The 21,546-nt window shown below is 32.8% G+C and overlaps 2 protein-coding genes across 2 annotated transcripts; one reads left to right on the top strand and one right to left on the bottom strand.

Moving 5' to 3' along the window:
* The first annotated feature begins 282 nt into the window (after positions 1–282).
* On the top strand, positions 283–13,181 carry LOC134694853 (caspase-8-like). Its single transcript, XM_063555932.1, has 9 exons — positions 283–348; positions 1,300–1,689; positions 2,992–3,236; positions 5,291–5,347; positions 6,113–6,211; positions 7,654–7,725; positions 8,692–9,084; positions 9,732–9,993; positions 12,018–13,181. The coding sequence occupies exons 2-9, from the start codon at positions 1,388–1,390 to the stop codon at positions 12,169–12,171; spliced, it is 1,584 nt and encodes a 527-aa protein (XP_063412002.1). The 5' UTR covers positions 283–348; positions 1,300–1,387; the 3' UTR covers positions 12,172–13,181.
* Positions 13,182–15,143: 1,962 nt separating this feature from the next.
* On the bottom strand, positions 15,144–16,484 carry LOC134694417 (uncharacterized). Its single transcript, XM_063555426.1, has one exon. The coding sequence runs from the start codon at positions 16,482–16,484 to the stop codon at positions 15,144–15,146; it is 1,341 nt and encodes a 446-aa protein (XP_063411496.1).
* Positions 16,485–21,546: the final 5,062 nt, after the last annotated feature.

Here is a 21,546-nt window from a genome sequence, read left to right as displayed (position 1 = left end):
GTTACATATGGATGTGAGTTGGGCTTTGTTTTGATATATTTTGTATTAAAAAATGTGTCTTATCATATGTAAAGTCATACAAGTTAACCAGAACAGTCATCATCAATTTTTAAAGAGAAAAACGGATTAAATCGTGATCAGTTCCACTTTCGTTTTCATGTCCGGGATTCCCTGAAAAGCGTTTTTCTATTTATTCTTTTGTTGTGTATATTGTGTAGGCAAGTCATTGAAAAAATATTTCTACGTCATTTTGTAACAGAAAATAATTTCCCCTAAGTAATGTTCAGGACAATATTTCATTATTGTAGTCAGTATTCATTTGCAACCTATGAAGTTCAAACACTAATTGTAAGTTAAACTTTGTAACAGTAGATTTATTTTCATGATCCAGCTAAGCGTTCTAAAATATATTTATTATCGTGCTGAATTATAATATTGTTCAAAATATTAACTTTTCTTTTCAAATGGTCTGTACTATTATAAAAATAAGGGGATGTATTATAATTGCCAATGAGCGAAGTATCAACAGTTATTCAAAATAAGTGGATGTATTAGCAATAATAGGCAATCGTGCAACCTTTGACAATGAGAAAAAAAAACCGTAAGGTAAGTTAGCTCAAGATGGGAGACAACTCTGGACCTAAGTTTTTCTTTTACAATTTTCGTGCAGTTTAATATGGCACAGTAGTATGTCATGGCCCTTAGGGGATAATGATAGCCTTTTTAGAATTTTCACCCATTTCTAACACTGCGAAAAATTCTACATTCACAGTTAACTGAAGTACTTTCATTTTACTATTCAGAAATGAATTTGAATGTGTATCATAACCGATTACTTTTTTTGCTATTTTTAGAAACCTAAGGCCACTAGTGCTTGTAGGTCTTTTATCGTGCAGTAAATACAAAATACAAAAAAAAATCCCAAAAATTCATTTTCATCTGTTTGTAAAACTATTTCATATTTTTCTACACCTAATTCATCCCTCAGTTTGGGAAAGTATTTCAGTTGATACTGTAGTTTTGTCCAATCACAGTGTTCAGATACATTGACTTAGGCATGTAGGTACACAAAAGAGCAATATAAATTCTGGAATGCAAATACTACCGTGCCACCATAAGGTTTACTTCCTCCTAAACGTTTATATCAATAATACGTTGATATTGATGTTAAATGATACATATCTTAATTCAACCATTTTATAATCTGCTTTCGTGAGAACTTAAACAATTTATTTGAAAGAAGGTTTCTGTTAACAACATGTTTCTAGATATTCTAAAAATTATGTTTTTTTTTTGCAGAGTGATTTAGTTGGTAGCATTGGAACAAGTAAAACACGACTGCAAAACTGTTATATTTCTTTTTGTGACGTACATATCAACATTATAAATGGCTTTAACCAAAGATGTATTAGTGGATATATGTTCTGACTTAGACAGTGATGATATGGACAATCTAAAGTTCCTAATGAAAGATGTTGCGGGTCTACATAAGTTAATGTCAGCAACCATTGCATTAGACTTGTTTAGTGCTATTGAAAACAATAAAAATGTAGCCTTACATAATGGACGATTTCTAGCAGAATGTTTTGAGTTAATGGGACGAACAGATCTCGTAAGACGAATTGGATTGAACCCAACTCAAGTTGAACAACAAATGGGCCAAACTAGCTATAGTGTCAGACCTTTCAGGTAATCAACCCAGGTCTCATCTTAACTGATATATATATATACATGTGATTTATCGTTCCAAATATTTCAGCAGAATATATGGTAATTCCTCCAATTTCCGAGGCTCTCGTGTCAGCAATAAGGAGGCAATTTCTAGCTCCGCCATTTTGTTCATTTTCCTTTGCTTGCGTGCACGAACCATTTTACTCGGAATCCTTCTTGGTTTTACTAAAATGTAAGAATGCTTTTTACTTATGAAAGGAGACATAAAAGTGAACCCCCTTATGTCCTGGGTTTGTAACATCCTGATAAGAAATGGCTGCCCAGGATCCGCCCCTGTGTATTTATTAAGACAGTAAAAATATCGGCAAATGTTAGTTTTTTTGGATTTTTTTTTACGACAAAACCATACGGAATTTTATATTCTATATTAATAAGAGTTTCATGTATCGCCATATGGACAAGTATTGCAAGACTAAATGAACTCACTAACGAAATTCTAAATCTGAAATTGAAATTAATTGATACGAATCAGTGTTTCGCTTAAGTGCAGAGCAACGGTGGTCAGTAGAAAGAAATTTCGAAACTACATCTTACATTCAGATTTACAATTTTTTCCAGCTTTATTATTGAGTTCTATTATAAGGATTGGGAAGGGAAAACCTAACAATTAAAAGTTTCTAAATTCTTATCCATATGTGTATATGATCTTTGCTCGGAGTTGATGTCAGTTTGGTGACCTTTACACTATAGTGTAACTTGGCAATCATAACACATCTTTTCTTCATATTTATAAAGCCAACCAGTATTTTTAAATAATCAGAGATAAATTTATACTGTTCAGTAGTTCAGCGTAAACTCGTCATTTATCCGCGACGCAGTACTACTGCCAGACAAGGAAAAAGTAAAATAAAAAAAAATACTGAACTCCGAGGAAAATTCAATCGTAAAGTCCATAATCAAGTCCCTAATCAAATGGCAAAATCAAATGACAAAACACATCAAACGAATGGACAACTGTCATATTCCTGCGTTGGTACAGCCGTTTTAAAAGTATAAATTGGTGGATTGAACATGGTTTTATAGCGCTAAACATATGACAGTCGCATCACATCCGTTATATTTACAACCGTGAACAAAACAGACATAATAAATAAAAGTCAAAATATGGGTACAGCAGTCATCACTATGTTACAATCTCAAAACAAATAATATTTACAAAAAAAAGCCTGCTCCAAATCTCAAATTCAAGATTTCGGAATGACGCGTCAAACTTGATATGATTCAGACTGAAGTTTTTTAAAGTTTTAATTTTTTTTACAGGATTTTACTTTACAAAATATCTGAAGATTTGGCGTCTGATGACGTAGAACTTTTAGCCTCATTTTGTCTTCGTGTTTTTGATTTAACTCGAAATGATAAAGAATCTATCAAGTCAGCATTCGACCTATTTGTACTTCTAGAAAAGAGAGGGATAATAGAAGTAGTTCATACAAATCCATTGAAGGAAATGGTGAAATCTCTCGAGAACAGAGGAGATTTGGTAGATCTCATTGATGAATACCAAGGTAAGTTCAACTGAGTTAAGGGAAATGGTGAAATCTCACGAGAACAGAGCAGATTTGGTAGATCTCGTTGATGAGTACCAAGGTAAGTTCAACTGAGTTAAGGGCAATGGTGAAATCTCACGAGAACAGAGCAGATTTGGTAGATCTCGTTGATGAGTACCAAGGTAAGTTCAACTGAGTTAAGGGAAATGGTGAAATCTCACGAGAACATACTAGACTTGATAGATCTCGTTGATGAGTATCATGGTATGTAAAACTGAGTTAAGTGAAATGGTGAAATCTCTCGAAAACAGTGGAGACTTGGTAGATCTCGTTGAATAGTATCAAGGTAAGAAGAACTGATTTAAGGGAAATTGTGAAATCTGTCGAGAACATAGGAGATCTTGATAGATCTCGTTGATGAGTATCAAGGTAAGTTCAACTGAGTTAAGGGAAATTGTGAAATCTCGCGAGTACAAAGGATATTTGGTAGATCACGTTGATGAGTACCAAAGTATGTAGAACTAAGTTAAGGAAATGATGAAATCCCACGAAAACAGAGGAGAACTTATTTAAGTTGAATGGTGAAATTACTCGAGAATAGAGGAGATTTGATAGATCTCGTTGATGAGTACCAAGGTAAGTACAACTGAGTTCAGGGAAATGATGAAAACTTTCGAGAACAGAGGAGACTTGGTGGATGTTGTTGATGGTAATCAAGTTAGGGGGAACGGTAAACATAATATAGTACTAGTACTTATCAAACCTCACAGTAGTAAACAAAGTAGGAGATGTGATATATTTGCCAATTAGACAACCATCCAACACATTCAAATGAAGTGGATATTAAGCAATTATAGGTCTTTTATAAAGAATTGGTTATGATTATGTTTACGTCCATTTGAAATTTTACAAGCAATCTATGTCACCATAACAAAGATAAGTGTCATACAATTCAATTGTGAATAAGACATAAGTGTAGTTCGATATTTATAACATAAAGAATAGAGAAAATGAACAATAAAGTTAAAGACTAGAACATATTAATTAGTTGCCAATATATACATATAGCATAGTGGGGTAATAAAAGAAGGAAAAGAGAAAAATGTCAACTTAATTTTATAATGCAGAAATTAAGAAACCCTCTTTCAGACCCCCTACACGTGTTCTTTGTGTATTGTTACTTTGTATAGACTAGTGTTGAGAATGAGGAAGACATTGTGCTGATAGATGCAGTACAAGATAATGTATAATATAAACTCATCATAGATACCAGGATTGAAATTTAGTATTTGTGCCATTAGCCAAAGTACTTTATTACAATTTCTTGATAGTTGGAAGAACAGATATTAATACATATTTTTGGGGTCGCAGTTAGATGTTTGTGTGGTTGTTAAGCAAACATTATTCAATTTAATATATAAAAAAAGTTTGCTGTACAGGATTTATTTTTAATTTTGAAGTTGTTTCATCCGAAAAAGAAAAAAAAATCACATACAAGGGACAGAAAGGAACAACAATAGCAAATACTTTAAGATATTATGAATGCAAGGCCAACATTATAAATAAAATGTACCATGTAAATATGTGGGAAGAAAATCACACGTTAAAATATTTCCTGGTGTAAAGTTGTTTTCTAAGAATGTTTATCGCTTACACAGTATTTTTGTTTATACTAAATTACATTTATATATATCATTTTATATAAAACAGATTGAAGAAAAAAATATTATGATAATTTTTAGCATTCTTGAAGCACAGTAGTAAGGAAGTAAAAAAATGTTTATGAATAAATGATTTTCATAAACTTTAAAAAGAAACCTTCTGAAAATGTATGTCTTTTAAACAAAATGCCCAAGTCATGCAATATTTCCTGCAACAGGTATGTATTGAACATAAATGTGTTATTGATAGGATGTAAATTGCCGCGTATGTCGGGTTTCAGAAATATTAAAAATTTTGTTTTGGCTTTTTTTTTCAATCAACACAGACAATATTTTCCCGAGTCCATGTGATCTTTCAATAGTCCACTGCACTTGTTTTAGATACTATTTCTTATTTTTAATTTATTTCAGTTATAGTCCCAGACATATCAGGTCATACATGTAGCAGAACAATACCAGATTATCCAGGTAAAATCACATCGCTACATGGAGCTGTGTTTTTCTTATAAGATATATGATGTAAAGGAAATGATAAGAATGATATATTATATGCGGGGTTTTGTGTTCAGGGTCGTCATTTTTTTCATGAAACATTTGGCATGAACACTATATAAAAATCAACGAGAAAAAATTAGTCCAATAGACCAAAGGAAATTGTCGCCAAATAAGCACATTGCGTAAGTCATGACGGCACTGGCGATTTGTTATGTAATCTATCGAAGTCTCCAATGATACTGCATATAGAAAAAATAAGAACGTGTGGTATGATTACAACCGAGGTAACTATCCAGTTCAAATGAAGAAGGTATAAACAAGAATAGATCACCGTGAGATCTTCAATAATAAGACAAAACTTTATTGTTTAGTCCACTATAATAGGTCCTAATATGAGAAACGTGAAACAATCAACATTACAAAATTAACGGCACAATTTTTGAGAATGCTATTTACGTTTTATTGAGTACAAATGAAACATCTCTTTATCCATCCAAGTCATAACTAATAAAATGTAAACATAATAGGACAAAGTATTGCCTTATTTGTTTGTTTTAATGCATTATGTATATTAGTAGTTCTTCTAAAGTCATTATCCTGGCAATGAAAATCAATCTAACACATAAATGATCATCATAGCTGTGTGATATCAAGACAATTTTTATTTAGATTCGTATGAACTTTGGAGTTATCGTCCGTCGCCAGACAACATGTATATTTTATAGTATTTTATTTCAGGTTGCTACCCGAGTGTACTGTCGACCAGCCATCTGCCACAACCACGCCCTTATATTGGTCCGTCTGTTCCATTTTATGAAATGACGTCAACACCTAGAGGTATAATATAGATATAAGTTATTAACATGCAGAGGCGGATCAAGAAAATTTTCATAAGTGGGGGCCCACTTAATGCCTTAGAAGGGGCCCGCTCCGGCCATGCTTCAGTTATTCCCAATATAATCAACCAAATTTTTCCAAGGAAAGGGGGGGGGGGGGCTCTCTCTAAATCCGCCTCTGACATATATGGTACAGTTTTTACATACTTTCAAACTTAAAAAAAAACCACATACACTTATTTACCACAATATAAAATAAAATGTGTAAAAACGTGTAGATAATTAAATCTGCCATATGTGTATCTGACTTACATGTATGAAATAATTCGATACAAGCCATATTTTATTGCAGTTTTACATGGGTAGGCATTATATTCGTGATTATTTTTTTGATTCTGATTAAGACAATTAAGGTTATTTCTATGTCCGAATGTATAAGTGTAGGCTTATTCTCCTGTGAACCTCCCTAATTTTTTTGATAAACAAGCAGACGACTGGCAATGTGTTTTTTTTCCAGAGGGAGAGGTTTTGAACAGCCAAGATAAACGTTGTCGTCTAGGTAAACAATGTCATTTGCGAATTGCCTTGTAAGACATTGTAGTCATATAATATATGTATTAGTAACAACGCTTTTATCATTTAAGAGTGCGAAAGTGTTTAAGGTTAATAAAATAAATTAACTGCATGCCAATTAAATGAAATTCATTTTTTCTGCAATAGTCAATATAAGCATGTGAAAACAAATTTTATTGGATTTCGAGCCCTCGAAAACAAAGGCCCGATCCCGATGTCTTGTAAGTGGTCTTTCTGCTCTTCTTGCATTTACCAAAAACATATTTTTGTTTTCATAGACATCCGGAAAATAGAGAGGCAAAAGGTATACAAAAAGGGAAATTCAAATTTATACATCTGACAACGCCATGGCTAAAGAAACACAACGTAAAAACAACAGTAGTCAAAACACAACACAAACACAACAGTTGTCAAAATACAACATGAACCCAACAGTAGTCAAAACACAACATAAACACAACTGTAGTCAAAATACAACATAAACACAACTGTAGTCAAAACACAACAGTAGTCAAAACACAACATAAAAACAACAATAGTCAAAACACAACATTAGTCAAAACACAACAGTAGTCAAAACACAACAGTAGACAAAACACAACATAAAATCCTTAAGATACACGAAACCAACCTAAAACTGGGGTTGATATCATGTTCTGCGGAAGGGCAAGCAGATCTTGCTCCAAATACATGTGGCACCCGTCGTGTTGCAAATGATAAATAAAGCTTCAAATTGATAATTACTAATGTGAAACCATAGATTCATACAACATGCTAATTAGAGTAGCCAAATGCTCTTGTCTTTCAAAAAATAAATAATACTTTGATTTCCAGTGTTATAAAGTATTTCGTATCTGTTGTTTTTTTCAGGAATATGTGTAATAATAAATAATAACAAGTTTATCAAAATGAAGTCCAGAGAAGGGACAGACGTCGATCAAGGTATATATAAATATACATTTATTACAAATACAGCTTATTTCCTTATGCATGTAGAACAAAACTTTGGTTCGCTTGCTTGTTTTGTTTGTATATTGTACAATCATTAGGATAACACCAAATTAAATTCAAAAATGATATATACAGGTTAAACTATGCCTATATAAATTCTTTAAAGATGTCAATCGTATTTACATTTGCTTGTATAAACAATTATAAAAGCAAGCCAACCAAAGTTTTACTTAGCAAGCATTAGGAAATCAGCTGTAATTCAGTTTCTTAAATAACCAATATGATTGCATTATATTCTTAGAAATGTAGTATGATATTGTTTCCATTGTGAACAAAGTTTTACATTTATAAGTAAGATTGCAGTAAATATCTACATAAAATGTATACAAACAAGGACGACATAAGAATTCCGGTTTTATCTTGAGAGTCCGACAACTGTTTTTACAAACAACATATATACACAGAAAAATCTTTGATTTATTTGTATTTAAATACATGTATTAAAAAGATGTCAGAGACCAAAATCAATGCAAACTTAACGATATATAACAAAGATGTGGTATGATTGCCAATGAGACAACTATTCACAAAAGACCAAAATGACACAGACATTAACAACTATAGGTCACCGTACGGCCTTCAACAATGAGCAATGCACATACCGCATAGTCAGCTAATAAAGGCCCCGATAAGACAATGTAAAACAATAACGAGAAAACTAACGGCCTTATTTATGTAAAAAAAATTAGCATTTGCAACCAAATCGGACCAAAATATTAGCCAAACACTGGACAAGTAATCAGCGCTACATGTATGCACGGTTGATATATACTAATTTTTTAAGATATCTTTTGTTTTGTGGTACATTTCAGTTATATTATTTGATGATTGTTCTTATATTGAACATTCATTAGTAATACTAATTTTATTTATGCATTTTTATTCAAATGTTTATAGCCAGACTAGAAGCAACTTTTAAAAAACTTGGATTTATGATTAAAATTTACCGAGATTTGACAGTTAAAGATATGGCAGGCGTTATGAAAGACATTTCTATAATGGACCATTCAAAATTCAATGCACTTGTTGTGTGTGTACTGTCACATGGTGGAGAAAACTTTATATATAGAATGGACGATAAAGGAGGGAAAAGGGCTAACGGCCGGAGTCGACTGGTTCACGGAGATGGTGATCGCCCTATACAAGGAAATTTTGTGTACGGCGTAGATGATAAACCTATTCCGATAAGATATCTAACAATGTATTTCCAATCATCAAAATGTAAAACGTTAGCAAATAAACCAAAATTATTCTTCATTCAGGCCTGCCAAGGAGAAGACATGGAAACGGGTAAGACTTGTGTACTTTAATACTGTTATGAACCATTAGCGGAGCCAGCCATTTTGAAAAGGACTCCAATCCAAGATAAAGGGGGGGGGGGGGTTCCAACCATGTGCCAAAAGTATTGACCATGAAAATAGTGGTTCAAATCCAAAGACCCCCCCTTTTATCTTGGATTGGAGTCCTTTTTAAAATGGCTGGCTCCGCTAATGGTTCATAACAGTATTAAAGTACACAAGTATCCCCCCCTCCCCCCCATGGACCCGTCACTGTTAACCATAACTGTAAATTGTCTGAGCCAACCCTGCGAGACTTTCATATTTGGTCAAGGTCGTTATTTTATTTTAAATTGAAATATTTTATGAAAAAAGTCTCTACCAGGTAAGTGGAGAATGATTATGAAAATGTTCTATAACTATTTGTATGGTTTTCCCACTTGTCAGTCTCTCTGTCGTGCCACTGAATATTGTTTACTTTGTTCTCTAACAAAACTGTGATTAAAAAAAGATAATAAAACAACATTTGCCTATTTTATCCTTCCAAATTGACCTCAACAGTATTTTTTTTATCATACTATTCATTGAAATGATAAATCTGTGTTATCCCTTAATTCAGAAAAAACTATATCGAATTCAAATTCTGTAATTATATTTTAGGAGTGCTTTTGTCATCAGATCTTCAAATGGATGGTCCATCCGTTGATGAGTCCATTGACATGGTTGTTGCCCCCGTGTTCGAAAATGCTGAAGAGACGGATGCAGCTCCGCATGCGTCAGATAACCAGAAAGTTATTCCTGATGAATCAGACTTTCTTCTTGGTTACGCTACAGTATTTGGTTATGTATCCTACAGAAGTAGGTCACTGGGATCATTTTATGTAACAAGTCTTACAGAAAATCTGGATAAACATGCTGACACGTAAGTGTAACATACGAACCTCGTCCGATAGAAATCGAACTTATGCCAGTGTACGTATATTTGTAGTCTAAATAATAATGATGTCTGTTTAGGCTTTTTTTTTTCTTTCTGGGACGCCTTCCTACGAAGAAAAAATAAAATAGCCTTGCCAGACATCATAATTATTTGGAATAGTATATTAATACATGTTTAAGACTTAGATTGGATTTGGTAATTTCAAAAACAAAATGAAAAGGCTTTTCTCGTTTTATTTTCCTCTTTTTCTTCTTTCAATACTTAAGAGTCGGCCGGACTCTTCTTGAGTGTATAATGACTCTTACTCGTATAATCATGAGGCCTTTCATCCTCCATTATCAAAACCAGCAGTAACTATTTACAGTTAATTTAATTTACAAATTAAAACTATATACGTTATAAATCTAATAAGTTCTATTTATGAGAAGCTCCTGTCAAGGCCTCGTGCAGGATTGTAAAGCTGACCCTGAACTCTTCTAGTATTACTGATGTTGTGGTTTTTTCCAGTTGTTTGCTCCATTCCCCAGTTGATATTGGGAAGAATGAGTACATGTAATGGTCTTTTAGACTGAAGGACGTACCCGGGTGTGGATTGTTTTCGCTGCATCGACATATTGATGACCTTTTGCGGTTGACTGTTCTATGGTCGGCTTGTTGTCTCTTTGACACATTCCCCAATTCTATTCTCAATTTATTTTAGAGAACGTTGTTGGTGTATAAGGTGACCTCCTCTGGTCCGTGAATCTCCAGGTTTGTAATAGTTTGATGGGTCAATATCTATCAATCTATTGTGTAACTTGTAGGCCATGGTGAGGCGGTCTTTGCAACAGCGATATTTAAGAGGATCCCATCTTAGTCTCACTATTAAAGACTTAACAAAACCTGGGGATACGTCTCGGTATTCATTGAACACGAACCCAGCTGCCCTCCTCTGCACTGGTTCTACATCTTTTTCAAGCCCGTTTTTGTTGGAAGAGGTCCAATACAGAGGACGCATATTCACTAGTTGGTCTTACCATGGTGTTTACTTTGACTTCTGGTTTACACTGTTCTGGGTTCCCTCTCAGGAAGCCTAGTATCCTTGATGCTTTGTCTACCGGCTGGGGAATATGTGTCTTCCATTGTGGTGACTCAAAAATATATTCTCTATTATGTAATACAAAAATAAAAGGAAAGTGTGGTGATATCTCTCCACTGGTCTCGGCAATGACATAAAAATTAACAACTAAAGGTTACCGTACGGCCTTCAACAATGACAAAAACACACCGCATAGTAAATTTTGAAAATGTTAATCCATTCAAACGGCCTGATTTATGTGCAAAATAATCCATGAATAAAAATAAAAGCGTGATATACATTATCAAACGAAAACCACATAATTACAGGCTCATGTTTCTCTTTCATGCATTGATATTTGAAAATGTAATTTTTTTTTACTGAAAATTGTATTTTATTTCAACTCCAACATGCCAAAATCGTAATTATTACCATTTAAGTATCATTTAACTTATGAATATACACTACCGAAAGCTAACTATAAAATATAAAAAAAAAGAAGATGTGGTATGATTGCCAACGAGACAACAGTCTACAAAAGACCAAAATGACACAGACATTAACAAAGGTCACCGTACGACCTTCAACAACGAGCAAAGCCCATATCGCATAGTCAGCTATAAAAGGTCCCGATATGACAACGTAAAAGAATTCAAACAAGAAAACTAACGGCCTTATTTATTTAAAAATATGAACGAAAAACAAATATGTAACGAAAACAAACTACCACCACTTAATAACAGGCTCCTGACTTGGGACAGGCACATACATAAAAAATGTGCCGGGTTTAACATTTTAGCGGGATCCCAATCCTCCCTCTAACCTGGAACAGTGGTATGACAGTACAACATAAGAACGAACTATATTAAAAATCAGTTGAAAAAGGCTTAACTCATCAGATGGACAAAAATAAAGACTGTATTTGTGTAAATATATCTTTTTTTTTTGGCAGGTTAGATTTACAAGCGTTAATGGTTAAAGTTAATCACGATGTCTCCGAGGAAAATATAAATATAAGGAAAGGAGAACAAGCGAGGAAACAAGTTCCAATGACACAAATTACACTGAGAAAATTACTCTTTTTCTCGCCAGATAACTTGAAATAATCATCATTGTGACAACTGTATCTTATCTTGCTGAACTGTGATAATTTATGAACATTACGGAGCTGCAGCTGACATTATTACTGTGGATTCATTGTTATTCGTTGGATACTAATTTTCGTGGTTTTCGTGGATACAGATAAACCACGAATTCAAATGTTCAACGAATAACATATTTTCAATAGGCTTTGTATACATAGATTGGCAAAACCACGAAATCAAATATCCACGAATATGAAAGTTTTCAGCAATCCACGAAAATTGATACCCACGGAAATAAATCCACAGTATAACATATAGTGTGCTGGAATCGTTACATAATGCGCTAATGACTTATTACGGTATACATGGGGTCAGTAAATTCCATTCGGGATGAGAACGATTTTTTCTGACCCCATATATATCTTATAAAACGACTAGCACACTATGTAGCACATTTATCTTACCGACTCTTTTAAAATGTGATATTTAGACTAGCGACTTACATGTATCAAAGTGAGCAATTCTTCAATACTGTAAGCATTAAGATTAAAAAAAAGAGAATGGAAATGGGGAATGTACTTTCATTGGTCTAAACAAGAACAAATGTTTAACACCAACAACTTGTTAGTTTTAAACTTGTTTTATGAAATCATTTCAATCTTTCATCATCGATTTCTTTGTTTTTTTTTAAATCTTTCAGATCTTTTCAAAGTATCGTTTTGTTTTATTACAGAAACGTAACACCACGTCTAACCGTGTATTGAAATATACACGGTCTCCATGCGGTTGCTTTTAGTCAATCGCATTCCAAGAAATGTATAGGACGTAAGATAAATTAATTCACCCCTTTAATGACGAACCGTGTATAAATAAAGCTTGTCATATGGTACGATTTTTTTGTATTTTTCCCGCTTCTAACTTTTTCTGCATACATCCCAAATCCCGTATTTTGATCAATGTTATCCCACATTTAAAAGTGTATCATCCCTTTACAAAGACACTGGGATGGATTATTTACTTCATCTTATCTGATTTGTTTCATACCTCATATGTACCGATTTAGATTCATTTTGTAAACATTTTAAAATAATACATGTTTGTATCTTCAAATGTTATTTAAACAAATTATTGCATTAAATTTTTGTTCAAAATCAAATATTTATCCAAATTATTTGAATGCCTTTGTGTGCACGTCTGTGTGTGTTTTATAAAAAAACACATATTCGAATTAAAAATAATAGGGTTTTCTGCACATAGATACAAAAATTTTCCTTGGATTTTGTTTATTCCTTTGTTGTTCTGTTACACCATTGTCCAAGGTTAGATAGAGGAGTTAAGGTCAGCACAATTTCATACTCTCTTTTGCATGAACAACACAGCTTCGATTGCTCCTAGAGACGCCACTGGATTTTGATTTAGTAAATGTAGCTTAATATACATTGTAGATTATCGTTAGTTGTTTCGTATTGTCGTCGACTGATGGGTTTTAATGTCTCTCTGGTTTCTAAGTCCTGGCCTCACGGTCATAAAACTTTCGAGCATGATTTTTGTACTCAGACTCGAAAATCAACCAATCGAACTGCTGGATTTCATGTTTCGAGCATGATTTTTGTGCTCCGAGCACTGAGCAAAGTTTTATGCCTTCAACCCCTGGTCTCACACCCACATGAGTCAAAGATTGTAAGAAATTTGATCTAAACTCTGGAAGAAGGGTCGTGGAAAAAGTCGAAAAAACGAGTCAACAATGCGTTTCCTCGCTAGTGAGTTCTCTTTCTTATGTCCTGTGTTTAGCTTAAGATAATTTAACAAGAAGATGCCAGTTACATATAACACCAGAGACAGACTTAGGAGGACTATATGTGTCTGCAGAGAAGTGATATTAATTTAAGAATTCATCTCTTAATTCCCGAATAACCGGCATGTCAGTCTCACTATTGCAAAAAGAGAAACAGAATTTACCAAAGGCACATTCAAACTTAAAAGACCAAACGACGAACTACAGTACACAGGTTACAACATGGTAAATTTAAAAAAAACTATGCAACCAAAACGCCACCAAAAACAGTATACAAGGTGCCTTGGGAGTGTCAGAATATCATACTCATTCTTGTTACTCATATAAATACGATCCCGATGATAAGTTTTTTTCGGCATGTTATGTTCGGGGAAAAGGAGTGTGTGATTGTGGTTACGACGGTTGGAACATAGCCATCATCATCTGTGATTCAGAAATCCATAACGTTCAACCAACCAGTAATATTCTAAGGGATCTCAACTTCACTACTTTGTTAGATGCTATTATCTTATGGTACACACCAATCCAGTATTCTGGTTCAATAACATTCTATTTCTATCTAAAGATAATAATTTGGTTTCAAACATTGTTAGTATATAATTTTAATACATAGTATATAATATAGGTAGGCATAGTCAATAGTACCCGATGGGCATGTAAACACTTGTTAAATGTTGATACACTAAGATATCACGTTATCTTAAAACAACATAAAATTTGTGTATTTGTTCGGATTTTTTATCTGTTCAGAAATAATACAAAAAAAATAAAAAGTAAAATCCAATAAGAACTGAACTCCAAGGAAAATGCAATCGGAAAGTCCCGAATCAAATGACAAAATCAAATGACAAAACAATGTTTTGTTTCAATATTATAAAGATACGAACTTGTAATATGTGTCAATGTAACTATTTTCCAGTGATCGAATGACATAAAAATTACCAACTGTAGGTCACCATACAGTCTTTAACAATGATCAAAACTTACCGCATAGCAAACTATAAAAGGGCCAGAAAGTTGTACACAAAACAAACGAGATAACTGATTACATTATTTATGCACGAAACAATCAACGAAAAACAAATACAATATACAGCAACAAGCACACATTTTTTGTTGAAGTTATTTTTTTGTACATGGATCAATGTTATAGTCTTGTTTCATATCGATCCAACGTGTTCGTATTGTTCATTAATCTTCAAGTCACATCATATAAAAATATGTTTCCATCAACGTTGCCTACCATTAGAATGTTTCTGTTTTTATCAATATGAATACATGTAGGATCATTTACCCCATTACCTTTACCAAGTAAGCGTCTTGCATGTTTTCCGTCCCGCGATATCACGATTACACTGTTATTTCCGTTTGAAACGACGTATACATTTAAATTGCTGTCAACTGTGATACCATATGGAGTTTTGACAATCGAGTCATCCTTGTATTCCCATAATGGCTCGCCAGATGCAGTCCTGCATGTAACGACATTAGCTTCAGGATTGGTTTCGTATATGCGATTTTCATATGCTGTTACATAGTTAAAAGTGTGAACTTCATCTTCTTTCTGAATTAGTTTACCATGAGTGCCGTCATCGAGTTCAACTACTTGAATACCTTTTCCAAGTTCAGAGTATAGTAATCGCCCTTCGGAGAAGGATATACCATAACTTCCGCCAGTGGTTTTGATAACTTTTAGTCTTAGCTTTGATGATATATTTATAACTTCTATCTGGGTTGCATATGCATTGGAAACAGCAATCGTGTTTTCATCAATGCATGTGACATCGAACGGTCGACCGGAGGATAGGGGAATTTCACATTCTAAAGACCCAGATTCGTCTAAAATAACAAGACGTCCATTATTGTGATCTGCAAATACCAATTTCCCTTTCGGTGTAAATGTGCAACCTTTGATATCATTCTTCCTGCTACTACCTGGAATGTGGATCTTTTTGTACCGTATAAGACTCATGTCGGTAATACATCGTAATGGTTCTTCCTTTGGAAGAACCAGCTGGGCATGCCGTGCGTTCACTGTTATTAATTCGACGCGTGACGGAGTTTTCGAGTATGAAATCTCTCCGTATACTTCTATCGAACATACGTCTAATATTTTCTCATGCGGTTTACATTCTAGATTTAACCATTGTAAATTACTATCTTCTAGCAATGATTGAACATATTTATCTTCGATTCGTATATCAGCATTAATCTGTCTATATCCTAAAAACGACTGAACATTTAGCGAATATTTTTTGAGTGCAGAAACATGCACCTCTAATTCCTCTGCCGATTGTCTGTGTTTTGAAAGTTCTGACAATATATTATTGATCTGTAATGTTATTTTTTTTTCAGCTTCTTGTAAGTCTCTCAATATTTTATTTTCAAGAGTATCCAAATGTTGGACAATTTTCGTACGTTTCTCATTAAATTCAGCTTGAATAATTTGCTTTTGTTCTAGGAAATTCGTAAGATTTTGCTTTCTGTCATTACAAACTCTTTCTATATTTTCTTTTATTCTTTTAATATTTTGATCCATATTCTCAAAGACACCGGATGTATCAAATGTTTTAATGACGTCATCGATTGCAATCAAATCACATGACTTGTGCTCAGTTGTAACACACCTAGGACAGCAGAGGCTTTCATGTGTGGAACAGTAGTGTTGATATTTGCCTTCATGTTCAGTGCAATATGCCTTTATATCTACTAGTACAGATGGAAATTGGTTCAATTCATTTATTGAGATGACATCATGACTTCGCGTACTTTTGGATGCCGCGTGAAATTTAAGGCAGGATGCGCATAGTCCCTCGTCACACTCAGGGCACCAATGAGCGGCATCTGACGTCAAGTGCTGCGTATCACAAACGCCACAAATTCTATCGGTCATATCAATCTGAAAATACAATTCTCATATTTCAATTATTTATTAAGGATGCTTCCTCTTGAATTGCAGTTTTCATAAAATATTCGGAATTCTCTAGTTTTATCCATGTAATGCCAAAACATATCAAGTATGCCCGTATACTTCTACTTTTTTTATATATACTAGTTATATCTATGTAATGCCAAAACATATCAATTATGCCCGTATACTTCTACTTTTTTTATATATACTAGTTATATCCATGTAATGCCAAAACATATCAATTATGCCCGTATACTTCTACTTTTTTATATATATACTAGTTATATCCATGTAATGCCAAAACACATCAATTATACCCGTATACTTCTACTTTTTTATATATATACTAGTTATATCGATGTAATGCCAAAACATATCAATTATGCATGTATACTTCTACTTTTTTATAATAATTTGTTACATATAGTAAAAAAAACATAATTGAAAATCTCAGTTTTAAAAGGAAAAAAAGGTGACAATGTTTAATGTATGAAATAGCTGGAGAGAATCACTGCCCGCAAAAATTTAAATGGCTTATATTTCGAAACAAGGACATATCCCTTTATATTTTTCCACCTTTAAAAATCATTAATTCGTTTACTTTCAATTTATAATAGTATTTAAAAGTGGTCGTTACATAAAGCAGATTAACAAACATCTTTGAGTTTGTTTTCCTTACTATTAAATATTGGCATGTATATGACTATTTTTGGTCCATATTGTGAAATGTCTTTTAAAACGCATGGCAAACAAACTTTGTTTTACAAATCATAATATGCATTAAAATGGATAATTCACCACCAAAAATGATTATGTTAAGCTAAAGATAGTAAAAATACATAAATAAATATACATAGTATGGCGAACTTCGTTCTTTTGAGTGTCTTTTATCTTATCAGATACAAAACAAGTTAATGTAGTTTAACAAGGAAAGATACAGGTTCTAAATTTTCTCGACGATTGATATTTGCGTTAATTAGTTGGAATACAGTATCACATTACATACAACAAAGTATACACTGAGTTTGTGGGTTTCATGTTATGTGTCTCTTACTGGTTGCTATAATTGATAGTTTATAATCATGACTTCAATAAAATTAACAGTTTGAAATCTAACATATAACCCTGATCTAAATAACATTATATCTTTACAGAAAAATAAAGATCATACCAGCATGCACAAAGATATGTGAATAAATATTTGTAAGTGCTTATACCTAGTGTGGTAGGACTTCCGAACAAAGATTCTTATAGATTAAAAATCCTATCATTTATTAATAAAAATGACATGTTTATATGATTGACTTTTTAAATCCGTCATCGGCTTATAGTTTTGTCAAAATCTTAAATGGATGTCGTGTCACGCATTATCAACAGCGATACAAGATGCCAAAGGAACATTCAAACAATCATTTAAAAAAAATGAATACCAACACCGTGGAAAACAACGAAAAAGTCAAAACGACAAACAACAGTAAACTATACACAACAATAAATATGAAGATTGCGCATCATGAACCCAATCAAAATCTTAAGGTGATCGCAGATGTAACAGAATGGCAAGATGATCCTGTACTGTATCTGGATCCTGTCATGTTACTCATATAAGTACAAATTCTAAACTTAATATAAACCATCCATATCTATTTTGTCTTCTTTAAACTAGTTCAAAGCATGTCCGTCATAAGAACAGATTACCGTGTCCTGGTTTAGTTTGTAATTTGTACATTTTATAAAATATCTGCCCACTTTTTGGTGGGGTCCGTGTTGCTTATTCTTTAGTTTTCTATGTTGTGTCATATGTACTATTGTTTGTTTGTTTGTATTTTTCATTTTTAGCCATGGCACTATCATATTATTTTCGATTTATAAGTTTGATTGTCCCTCTGGTATTTTTCGCCTCTCTTTTATTATCTTTTCAAACATGTCGCCCTCGAATATTACTGACTCGACATTTGTTGTCAACCCACGCATATGATCCAGTAGACGTGTATTATTAATAAATCGATTTGGCTATACTTGTTGTGTCTTATGAATATTATGACATTAATGATCGAAATGTGTTGCTAATGTAATACAGTAAAATGCATATAATGTTATACTTGATTAAAAAAAATATTGAAAACAACACGTTATTAATTTCTTGCGTCCGAAGCGCTTTTCTGGATTTACCTTCATCAGGAACGCTCAAAGCCAAACATTTGAAATCCAAAGATGTATAAGTACCGAAACCGTTGAAGAGCTGTATGTCAAAAATACCTAAAATAAATAGCCAAATTCATCTAAAGCCAACTTTGCCTGAGGGAGTTGAAACTTTAGTTTCTTAATAATTTATAAATTTATAAACGGACAATTTTAGAAAAGTTTGTTAAATCATGTCAGTACCGAAATACTGACTACTGAGCTGATGATACCCTCGGGGACTGATAGTCCACCAGCAGAGGTATCGACCCAGTGATGTAAAAAAATATTGAAAACAACACGTTATTAATTTCTTGCGTCCGAAGCGCTTTTCTGGATTTACCTTCATCAGGAACGCTCAAAGCCAAACATTTGAAATCCAAAGATGTATAAGTACCGAAACCGTTGAAGAGCTGTATGTCAAAAATACCTAAAATAAATAGCCAAATTCATCTAAAGCCAACTTTGCCTGAGGGAGTTGAAACTTTAGTTTCTTAATAATTTATAAATTTATAAACGGACAATTTTAGAAAAGTTTGTTAAATCATGTCAGTACCGAAATACTGACTACTGAGCTGATGATACCCTCGGGGACTGATAGTCCACCAGCAGAGGTATCGACCCAGTGATGTAAAAAAATATTGAAAACAACACGTTATTAATTTCTTGCGTCCGAAGCGCTTTTCTGGATTTACCTTCATCAGGAACGCTCAAAGCCAAACATTTGAAATCCAAAGATGTAGAATTAGTAACATCAATAATATCACAGATAGGTGTGCATGTGGTACAATGAACATGCGAAATAATACTGAACGATTAACTTTACCATTCATAAACTAAAAGGCATTATAAAAACCCTATAATGAAGATGTTCAAATGTGGAAAACTATAATCAAACTACTAATGGATGAATTTATTTCCAAAGTATAATAAAATCAGTTATCATGATGTTAAAACTTACCTTATATCTGAGACATGTTATGATACAAATACTGATCAAATTAGTGATTAAAGTGTTACTTTGATACTTTGTATGACGATGATATCTTATCGTATGGTTGGTTGTTTATTATCTTTAGGTAATAAAACTATCTTCTTATATGTATCAAATTAGCTGATGTGCATTATTTGTCATGTTGGCACATAATTTGTTGGGAGGAAAGGAAGGTGGTTTGGTGTAATGTGTCGTAATATTTTATGCTTCAAATAATAAATGGTATATACGAGCAACAACAGATCACACACTTTGTGAAATTCTAGATTTTTAGATTTCAACTGTGTTCGGGTCATATAAATTTTCGATTTTCAAATACTCGGCTTTCAGCATTCCTAATGAATAGAAATTCAGAAAAGCACAATGAACGTTTGTAATCTTTTGCATCTCAAATACTAATCATGTGTGAATTTAATAATGCTTTGCTACAGTTTAACAAAAGTTACGACGAAACAAAAGCAAAAAGAAAATTGCGGCGAAATCAACTAAACGATATTCAAACTTTTAAATCGAAACAGACCTTTTTTAGGTCAATCATTTTCTAACTTTTTAAAAGTATTTATAAGTTTTTTAATGATAGTCGATACTTGAAGAACAAGGAGTTTTCACGTATTTGTGATAACAAGAGGGATATGATTAAAGATATGTTGTTTGGTAAACTTTATATTTCTATATGTCACCACTTGTTTTCTCTCGTTTAAATCAGCACATAGAACGAAATAAATTCTTAAATAAAATAAAAACAAAATATAACCAAAAAAAACCCAGTAGGCTTATGTTTAACAAGTAGCTTAACTTTGTAAAGATGAATACTTTTATTGAAAGCAAGTTCATAAGTTATCAAAGGAGCGATTTTATTGTTACATTGACTATTTGTACTTGATTATTTGACCAGTTGTTGGGCTTGTAGTATTACAAATATTGAAAGTAGAAACATATCACATTCATGTTTAAGTTGCAATTCATGAAATTAGACTGACAACAATATGTCCTCATGCAATATCAACCTTGCATTTATTATCAAAGCAAAGATGGAAACATGTCATTTATTTGAAATGAAAATCTGCTGTATAGTTTTTACATAAATTGTGTTAAATTACCGGAAATAAAATATAATTTTGGTAATTATTTAATCAGACTCGACACGTTTTGCTTTCATATACATATTAAAGATTGCTCGTCCATGCACACACCCACTCGAAATAAACATGATAAATATAAAGTAAAACAAACATATTGTTTTAATTTTTTTTTAATTTAGAAATTATGCAAAATTAAAGCAATTTTACACATTGATGCACATAACAAATATAACATTGTGTTGAAATACCATATGACTTACTCTTTCAAAAATTAGAAAAAAAATGTCACAACTAATGTAATGTTTTCATAAAAAAAGGCTCACAGAAGCTATACGTAGCTAGCTTTTGTTTTTTTTACGGAATACATCATAATCTAAAAAAAACCAAATATAATTTACCAGTAAATAAAAAATTGTATCGAGGGTTACATCCT

The sequence above is a fragment of the Mytilus trossulus genome, chromosome 13 (genome assembly GCF_036588685.1).
Source record: "Mytilus trossulus isolate FHL-02 chromosome 13, PNRI_Mtr1.1.1.hap1, whole genome shotgun sequence".
Taxonomy (NCBI): domain Eukaryota; kingdom Metazoa; phylum Mollusca; class Bivalvia; order Mytilida; family Mytilidae; genus Mytilus; species Mytilus trossulus.
This window is presented reverse-complemented; position numbering and strand designations above follow the sequence as displayed.